This window comes from Hylaeus volcanicus, chromosome 6, assembly GCF_026283585.1.
Source record: "Hylaeus volcanicus isolate JK05 chromosome 6, UHH_iyHylVolc1.0_haploid, whole genome shotgun sequence".
Taxonomy (NCBI): Eukaryota; Metazoa; Arthropoda; class Insecta; order Hymenoptera; family Colletidae; genus Hylaeus; species Hylaeus volcanicus.
This window is the reverse complement of record NC_071981.1, coordinates 19,031,821-19,042,304: the sequence shown is the minus strand read 5'-3', so window position 1 is coordinate 19,042,304 and position 10,484 is coordinate 19,031,821. Positions and strand designations below refer to the sequence as shown.

The following is a 10,484-nucleotide window of genomic DNA, read 5'->3' as shown; positions in this document are numbered from 1 at the left end:
CGAATCCCTATCTACAAAGTCAAAAGGACCGATAAAACTTGTAAAAGGGCGGTGGTCATTGAACTCGTGTCTCTCTGTAGATTGCTTGGATATATGTTTGCGTGTGTGTGACTGTGTGTATTCGTGTGTGCTCGTGTGAATCAGTTGTGTACAGGTTTCTATACAGAGTCCTCGGATACAGCACGTGTCGCTCCCCTGATACCGTACTGTACTAATTCGTAATGAGCTTTTTCTTCTTCTTCTCGCTCTCTCTCTTTATCTCTCATTTTCTTTTTTATTTCCCTTATTTCACCGGGAGGGGACACAGTTTACCCCTGCGAATCCGATTTAACGAAACTACTTTGCGCCATTGTCGGCTCTCTTCGATTTTTAAAGCGCCGTGATATGTGTACTATTTAGGAGAACTTGGTGAACTGTGTTTTCACTACAATGCAATTTCCTCCTTTTTTTGGGGGGGTGGTGGGTTTCTTGCGGACCCTATCACAGGGCGGGCCAGCTGGGCCTCGAATTTACACGGAAACGATAGTTGAGAAATTTGTATGCACTCTTACTTTGTACAGAGAGTTGGTACGGAGAACGATATTTCTCCTGACTCGGATCTCCTAGATGGACTCGTGATTTTTTTTTTTACGAATTTCTTGAGTAGAGACTATTCGACGAATGATAACCACGTCGTCGCGATAGTACTGCACTCTGTATCAAAATTGCACGTATTATACAAATCAGAGTTCCCTTTTTTTTTGGAATATGTCGAGGGCCTCTAGACAAACGCGAAAGCCTCTAGACGGTGAACATGCCTTCTTCGATTTTTGAAAGGTCTCGTCGCGTCGATCCGTGGACGTACGGGTTGGATCGTCCTATAGCAACCCTTAACCCTTCAGTCTCGCACGGTTGTTGATTCATCGAGTGAGCGTTCAACTTGCGTCGAATCGTAATTTTCGAGCTGATTGATTTAATATTTCGGAGAATAATGCGAAGCGGCCTGGAGCCACTCGACTTGCACTTTTCCTCCTTTTATTATTACGTTCCAGTGTTATTAATGCCACTTTCCCGTGAAATTGTGCTCTCGTTCTCGTCACATCGTGATTAAGATAATACTTCGTCTTCCGTCACTTGGAAAATATAATAAGTATTTAAGATATTTGCATGTTTATTAGCAAGCGGTCGAACCACAAGGGTTGACAACGTTTTATATCGGCTTAAATAACATATTGGAAAGGAAATGCATCTATGGAAAAGAATCTCTTTGTAGATGTTCCTTCTGCCAACATTAATGTTCTTATCATCGTTCTGAAATTACACAACGAAGGGAGAGCCGGACAGTTTGCTCCCGGATTCGTAACAGCGATTTTTCGATTTGCAAAGTCTTTCGTGCATATATTCTCCGGTCGAGCATGCGGTGAAATGCTGACACACGAACCGCGAGAAACATGTGTCAGCACGTTTCAGCATTTAAATGCTAATTTTTACCTATGACACGTGCAGATCGATCAAATACTTACTTGTTAGAGTAGTAGATGTTCATGAATATTTATCAAGTACAGGCCTCTATTAATTCGATCGTATCACGCGTTTTCACACAGCTTTAAAAAGTCCGGAGGAAAAATACAATCGCTTTGGAACTTATGCAGCGTAGATTTTACTTTTTCGAGGAGAAATTTTATATACATGTATCATTTTTACAGCTTCGTTTCTTTCGTTTGTACGACAGGTTCGTTCTATGAAAATTCATAAAGTACAGTTTATAACAAAAATTTAAGCGAATGCAAATTACTTCATACTTTTTATAGACTGGATTAAACAAACTACCTGTAAAAGAGAGTAAATCCTCTTTGTCGATAACTGCAGTTTCCTTTTTCAGTGCTTAGGAGGAAGAGCTTTTATTATGCAAAAGGGGAATCCTCCATTAGTTCCACTCAAGCTACTGTGAAACAATGTTGTGGAAAATCCACGCTATACGACGGTTATCAACGTTTATTACGTAGTGTTAAACCGTGTTCTCGGGGTTCTGTGCACTAGAAGGGTTTCCTCTCGTATAACCTAATATTTCATGTCGCACGTTCGGTGCATAACCAACGAAAAGTGTGAATTCAGGGCTTGCATACATCAAAGAAGAAAAATTCAGGTGATATTTATAATTTGAGTTGCATACAACTTTGTTAGCACACGTTCCCATCTACTCTCTGTTCTATCTCATCATTCGTTTCTCCGAGCCCGTTTCCACAATCCTGTCAATTACGGATCTGTCAATTACACTCGACCACATTGTCAGCGATTGGATTCCTTTCACTATGCAGAATGTGTTTGCCGATCCTCCGGCAGATTTATTCATCGTCGATGGAACAATGTATCGGTAGTCGCAAAGCTTGCTTGCATGCAATGTCAGACTGCTTGCTTTCCCCGCGTGTACGCATACTGCTGGTCAAAACTCTTCGAACAAATGTCGTTTTCAACGAATGTTTATCCGTCAACGTAACACGTGACGTTTTCAATTCCACAAGCGACTGTTCCAGGTCTTTTGAGCAGCAGTGTATGGTCTCTATGGGCCATATGATTTTTAAAAAGGTCTACAATTTTGTTACCTACCTTTTCATACGAAACCACGAGTGTACGTCGTAGCTGTTTGATAAAAACATGAAATGCGGGTATTCGCAATTCTACGCTTTTAGTCGTTACAGTTTGAAATTGGCTTCGTTGCAATATTGCTCGAAGTTTATTAATATTAAAGCAGTGTGTCCTCATTGGAAATAAAAATTCATATTTTAAACTGCACCTCGGTATATCCATATTTTGATATTATAATTAATTAGTAAACGCTGCAAAATTTATTACCGTACGTTATCATTATTTCGCAAATTTATCCAGTCCCTTATTGGTGTTATTACTGTATATTTCCATTCGTTGACTGTTACGTGATTTGTAACGTCATTGTTACGTAAATTTGTATTACTTCGAACATTTATGTTGACGTCTTCAACAGATGAATATAAAAAAGTTTACTCATTACTCTTTTCATCTACTCTTTTTATTAACTTTCTTTAATATGTACACTAATTGTATACCCTGTTGTACAAGAAATTAATTCGAATTTTATAAAAACGTGAAAATCTATGAACTTTACTTACATAGCTGACAAACAATCGTTTCGATAAACATAGAATATCACAGCTGCAAATGTTGCATACGCTAAACGATAACCATTTTACAAAGCGAGCATAAATTGTAAATCGTACGTACAAATTGAAATTAAAAATTACATATAAATCATCGGTTCGCATGACATAAGGCTATTACAACACCGAGTACAAAATTTCTTTAAATGTTACACGCACTGTCTGCGATGAGAACAAAATTTGTCTCCATCCACAAAAGTGAATTAATCGCGTACATGGTTTCAATATTCTGTGTCAATCGTGTTTTACCTTTGATGAGTTAGCTCTTCCAGTGTTTTCAATGTAGAGTTTCGCTCTCGTAATATAATTTTTTATTCATTGTTTTCTACGTTTTCTTTTGTGTTTTCGTTTAATATCATCAGAGAGCTTACCGTTCTTGTTATTTCTAATCGATCAAAGGTGAAACAGCTTTCTCCTGTTTCGTCCTTTTTTATTATGACACGTCGAAAATGAGGTTCTCTCTACTATTTTACTTTAGTTCTATATATTTTCTTCATTAACCCTTTAGGTATCATCCAACTCCTGTACAAACTGATTTCTATTTCTCCAAGTCGCAAAATGTATTTCACTCTTTGCAAGGTTGCCTCTACGACGGCTCGTCTTTCATTTGCGAATAATGAAAATTGAAGGAGAACCGTGCCCCTGTATTACTGTCGTTTTGTGCCCCGTTTGTCCTCGAGTATTCCCGAAGGCTCTTTTAAATTCACGTGACGTTTTTCGAGTCACCGGTTCGCCCCCTGAATTTTACTGAAATCCTGAAACAATTCTTCTCGTCGATCCACGAGATCGGTGCACCCTATTGGCTGCTATGATATGCTTGACTCGTTTCTCTTTTATGCTCCCTTCTGTCCTCCTCTCGGCCACCTGCTTTGCCATCTTCCCGATACTCCTTCTCTGGTGTGCAAATATATACATTTGTGCCTCAGAGGGAATCTATTGTGCGCGAGTGAGAAGAATGTGACAAGCCACCTCTGTAGGAGGCACTCGTGGGCGAGGTATACAAAATCCACGTGGCGAGGTTTACGACGACGATTTAAGAAGTTCAAATTTTGAGAATCTAATATTTTATTGGATAATATCGTCTCCTTGTATATCCATGCCACGTGAAATAGTAAGGGACGCTGTCGTCCACGGGTGACACATGCGTTCTCTGCGCAGAAAAAAAAAGAGCTTTCGGGTTGAAAAGTAATAGTCAGCCCTCGTGGGTAAAATGTCTCGTCGCTGTTCGAATTCTACTCTCCGGTGGTGGCATAATTCCCCTAATTTAGGATTGTTCTCTTTTTCTCCCTGCTGTACACGTGTACGTTGACAGACGCGGAGGATCGCAGGCTCTGGCAGGCAGCGGAGGACAGTGTAATTTTTCTTGAAATGCAATTCGAGGATCACGAGAGGGGGCTGTCGATTGGTCCCGTTGGTATTCAGGGTGCGCATCGTGCGATATACATACATACATACATATATACATGCGTACGTGTACCCATTGTGTCCGTGTACGTGCGCTCTCCTGGGGCGGCAGTCGATCCTCAAATCGAGTTTGCGGTTCCTCTGGTGCCTATGTACGGCGCCCTAGCGCGCACGGTCGTGTGAACGTGTCTATGTGTGTGTATGTGCTCCCTTTTCTGGAAGTTTATGAGTAATTTTTCCAGCTACACGTTTTTCTTCCCATCTCCTGCGAAAGTAACAAAGTTCTCGAGAAAGTTTCTTTACACGCGCGCAGAGAAGCACACTTTCTGTCGACGATACCCGCGTCAATGTATGCTCTACATTTGCCGATAGCCATCTTCGACTCTAAAGGCAATGGAATTGTTAAAAAGTCAGAGTGTATTGGTCTCGGGGATGAAAATTCCGCGCACCGTGGGAAGAAAGCGAGGAAGTCGAATTTAAGCAAAATTGTCCGACACCAAGTTCGGCAAAGCAAGAAATACCCTGCCTAAATGAAATTCAAGTTAGGTAAGGATAAATATCTCATTCTGTGCCAAGACCTTTTTGCAATTTCGTTGAAAAAGAACGTGGCCGCGTATTACCGCGATTAAAATAACGAAGGATTCTCTGCCTTTAATAATACTCGGAAGAAGAAATCCCCCGGGACGGCAACCAACGAAGACACACCCTGCCCACTTTAACTTGAGATTGGTTGGAGATGAGTAACTCGTTCTACTTGTACTCGTGCAGCAGATGATAACGAAATGATACAATTCTCAATCCCGCTCGACAATCGCAACTGTAAAGCATACATCGATCGAGTACCAATCGACACAGTTTCTGAATTAAAATCACGCTTTGCATTGGCTTATGGTAACGGCAAATGGCAAACATTTTTCAGCACGGGCAAGTATCTACCAACTGCAGTGTATTCGGTTATTAGTGTTCGTGTACGTGTGTGGGTGGGAGACTAGATGCGGCCGTGCTTGCGGTAAGTGGTTTCCATCGAAATTGTCGATCCTCGACTGGGATTCGGTTTCATTGTTCCTCGAACGCACCACGAACGATATTACATAACGTCTTTTCGTTCGTTGCGGGAAATCCCTGATACCAGTGATATCGTTTTACGTTATCCTTTCCTGCTCGTTCTCGCTACTTTCTTTCGCATTTACAGTACCGTTGACTAGTAACGTTCCTTTAAGAGTAAATTATTGTCGTATCGCGGCGTTCACAAGTTTTTCAAGCTCTTCGTGAGTTTATACTTATACTTTTAGTCTTTTTTATATTCATCTGTATCAATATTTAGGACGTTTCCGTATCGTTCCTGTTTATCGAACACCTCATGCCACCGTGAACATTTTCTGTTCCCCCGTCGTGGCACGGTATCTTTGGATTTTGCTCGTTTCAAATTTAAGAACCAGACCGCTGGTAATATTTATGAACTATCTGATGGACGGATTAAATCAATTTTACAATTTTGTATTCTTGCGATTACGTGGATGACCTAATTTCGCTGAAAATTCAATGGCGATGTACTGCGTTTACGAGGACTAGGATGATGATTTTTCCAAAGAACGTAATCGTTCTTCGTGAAGAATGCTAATGATTTGATTTACTTAAATTATCAAATTTTTTTTTTTTTTTTGCACGCGTTAAATGTGCAAAAGAGCCGTATGTATCGTGAAATTTGAAGGTGGATACTCGCGAAACGATATCACTGGTTTCGAAAGGAATCTCGATCTGAAACGTGGCTGCCGTCATATCGATATGACAACTCAGGACTTCTGAGCTCCTTAAGGGTTAAACGGTAAAGGCTGTTTTCTATTTATTCGATTCAAAGCGAGCGACGTACGAAAATATTATCCAAACTCGGGAACCGCGGTAACACGATGATTGCCAAAGGACATTTCTGAACTTTCTTGGTTTAACACTGTTTACCTTTGGGCTGTAGGAAGATTACCCGTCGAAGTTGTTCCTTCTAACGCTGCTGAAACGCGTATATTTAAAGTAAAAGAATATTGAAAAAATTGTTTTAATTTATTTCCAGGATCGCTTGACGTGATTGGCAGTGTATCCAATGTATTTGACACGTTCTGCAAATGCGACTTTTGTTCTTGAAAAATTAATAAAAGTAATCTATAATTTGATTACCTCTTCAAACTTTTATATTCGTCTTGTTTCGAAAGGGATTGCGAAAATCGTATAAATAGAAAACACCCTCGAAAAACAGTTGAAACGGGTAGGTGCGGAGCTGCCTGTATCGTTCGTACCTGGATCACGGTTGATCCGAATATTTACACGTACGTGGGCGTATGTGCGTGGTAAACTTTGAGGGTTATAAGTGTGCATGCGTGCGTGTACATCGAAGATCCCCCATCCTTCCGTCGCTTGTATCACGTTTGTACATTGAAAACGAGATTCTGTGTGCGTTGTTCTTCGGCAGATTTTAATTTATTTCTACGCATGGGATGAGAGTCATAGCGACGTGTAAACAAAAACGAATCCAAATATTTTTTTAGCAAGTTGCTTCTAATGGCTGAAATGACGTTTCGAATTTTGGGTGAGGTTCAACCGTTATCGATTTTCTATAAAAATTTGGTTATATTTGCGAGGTCTTCTGTTCAACACGTACCCATTGGAACAAGAGTGATTTATCATTTATCGTTCCAATCTGTACACTGTTTTCCTGTTTCGAGATTAACCTGCGCACGACAGGAGCTGAATTAATTTCAATTAGCGATATAGACTATCATCGAATTAACGTTGCTAAATTTTCATTAATTTTCGTACTTTGATAAGCGTTTCCATGATTATAGATTGACGTACTACCTCTCACGGTACGCGATTTTATCCGATTGATGGAGCGATTTTAAATTAATATTTATGTTTAATCGTAAGAGTCTGAATCGTACCTTTCAACGGAGTGCAACGCGGAAGGAGAATTGGATATTTATATCGAGGGACAAAAGGTCGAATGTTGCTCTCAGAAGACATAAATCCCGCAACCATACCTCTCAATGCAAAGTCACTTCTAAGAAGTATCGGCTCCATTTCTGAGAGTGCACCATTTTCATGGAAACGTTGTTCGAAGCAGCTCGATACATTTTCTATATCAAAGTCGACGGCAGGTCGTGGAATAATCCGTGCGATTTGCAAATGTGTTCTGAATCGTCGGCAACAAAATTTTGACGTTATCATTATTGCTCGAGATTACGAGGTATGAAAATTCCCATCGTTCCTGGGCTGGGCGTTTCATTTCAGCCAATCGTCGAAACAACTTTCAAATTTTTTAGGAGATGTTCTATTCTGTTCATGAAAGCGAGCGACAGAGGTGGGGAATCTCGTCGATATGACGTCGAACTTCTGATAAAAATTCCTACCAACGTCCCAAACGCAAATATTTAAGCTCCGCGAGAATTCGCCAGTCTCATTACGCGCCTCTTGCAACATTCACCGGATACATTCAGAAATTTTTGGCAGCGAAGCTGTGCACTCCGGTACATAAATTATTCGGCTTTGACGAAGAGGAGGCTTTCACCCGGCCGTGCCTCCGAGCTGACAGCCGATGAATATTCGCCGTCAGTTCAAACGAGTCTCTGCACTCTCTCCCCGTGCACCAACTCTTCTCCGCAGCTATCGTTTGTCCCCACCAGAGATGGGCAAAACTCCTATCCAAATACAACATTCGAATAACGAATAAAGGATAAACAACTTTTCATCTGCCGCTCGTGGATGAGAACTGATACAAATACTTGGATCGTTCGAATAAACGTTTTGCTCCGTCTCTGGTCTCAATTTCGAGACTCTCGTTTAAGGGCGTACTCCGATTCGTTGCCTCGAAAAGTTCTGGGTTCGCGCCTAGAACTTTCGGAAAATGCAACAAAACTAAAGGGAAATTGACATTTTCAAAGTTTCTAGTCAGACTACCCCCTTAACGCGACTTCTGGCATCGGTATGAACTCGGACACATTCGGGTTTTCGGTTTGCGATGATAACGACGAGGCAAGAAAAGAAAGGAAGTCGGGGAATGTTGAATTTTGGGGGAGGGGGGCGATTGCAGGAACGTACGACGCGAAAAAGAGAAGTATGTAGGTACAGTCGAATCGATGGATCCGCGAGAAATCCCTGAACATTGTTCGATCGGTGCGCACGAAATGTCGGACGTTTCGCGCGATGATTCGCTCGATTTTTCGGCTGTTGACGATTCAACGCGAGAGTTTTTTCGTTTCCGAGAGACTGGCGTACGCTGCAGCTGGACGCGTTTTAATTAAAAGCACCAATTAATTGCCACCGTTATCCGTTTCTGATTTGCCGCCCGCTTCTCTGCTCTCAGCGGTCAAGCTGCCAAGATTTTTACGCGTTCATTTTAAACATTTCAGCTCTCGCGATGGCAATTTGTTCCGGAAGATTGCGGGAATTTCACGCGCAATTTGCTCCCTATTCATGGGAATCTGTGAACCGTCTCGTCTCATTATGCGTGCCAGGGCTGGGCAAATTTTAATCGAAGCAACGATCGACGATCGCGATTAAAATAGGTAATCGATGCTATAATATTTCTATTTTACCACGATATTTACAGGAACAAAAGCGTCTAAAAGCGAATAAATTGTTAACACGTTGATCCCAGGGAAAATCTTTTCTTAAAAAGGGAATCGAACAATTGCCTTTACGCTGACAAAAAGTGTTAGAAAATGATGGAAATTATTTTGTTGATTAAATTTTCGGTTCCCTTAATAGTTTCCAATAGGCTGCGAACAAAATTGAATCGCAGTAAACATTTTCAAGAGTATTAGCGCGGCAGCCAACGTGTTAAGCAGAGGTCTCGTTCGAATACGATTCTGGTTAGTCCCGACTTCGGCTAGCCCGTCTCCCGTCCGGAAAGTAGAAGAAAGATAGAAGATAGAGCGGTTCTAATAATTCACACAGCGTCATCGTAAAAAGCGTCGCAATTCGTCGCAGTAAAAATCCGACATTTCGTCCGTAGCGATCTAATATTCCCTTATAGACCGTGCAATCTTGATACCCGTCTTGAGCTCACTTCTCCGGCGATATTTTCCCTCCTTCCCCCGGCTCGATCGCTTGCTCTTTCCTCTCACGACTCGGTCATCCCAACGCCCTGGTCGAGTGCACCTCGGCAGTGGCGAGTAGCCTTGGTACCAGCTTTAACCCAAACCTCCGGCTGTCTTGGTCCCGTTAGTGCGTAGGTTAGAGTTCCTCCGGTCCTCCTCTGGAACCCACCGTACAAGAAGAAAAGGAAAAACAAAGACACTAAAGACTTTTTTGCGCTCGGGTGACAATTACTACTAAATTGGCACACGTTGCGAACGGTTACCGGTTCCCCATTTCCTAGCGAGTTTCCTCCGAGAACGATAATTGGTGTGCTCTTGATGTAAATGTTCAGAACAAGGTGTACCCTGACTCGTCTTGTTAGCTCTCGAAGCACCGAATATCGACGAATTTACTACACTGCCTGGCGGAGTGGCGAGAATAGCAAATATACGATAAACACGATGGATTAATAGGGATGAAGTTTTAGTAACGCAGCTAAAACTGGGACACGGAAAAGTTTACCGTCCGTTTGATGGGATGTAGAAGTTATTATCTGCTATCAGCCGTTGTCAGGTAATCGGATAATAACCGAGTTTTACAGCGAACCAACTCGATCGGCCGAAGTCAGCGCTAGACGGAAAACGACCAACGTTGGTCACGCGATAGAACGGTTCGATCTGCCGACGTATCATGCGAAATCACACATCGCCAGATTTCGATTGGGTTATTCTGAATTCATCGTGATCACGACAAAATGACGACGAACATCTAAATGGAGTTTACGCGAGCATAAGAAATCACTCGAGTTCCCTTACTAGTATTCGACGAGTACTTAGCCTC

General features: G+C 41.8%; 1 protein-coding gene across 1 annotated transcript in view; it reads right to left on the bottom strand.

Annotated features, from left to right (window-relative positions):
- Positions 1 to 1,201: 1,201 nt before the first annotated feature.
- LOC128878034 (potassium voltage-gated channel protein Shaw-like) overlaps positions 1,202 to 10,484 on the bottom strand; it is a 31,075-nt gene continuing 21,792 nt past the window's right edge. Inside the window, exon 5 of the mRNA XM_054125820.1 lies at positions 1,202 to 9,822. Coding sequence (XP_053981795.1) covers positions 9,758 to 9,822 — 65 coding nt within the window. The 3' untranslated portion in view covers positions 1,202 to 9,757. The remainder of the gene's footprint in view (positions 9,823 to 10,484) is intronic.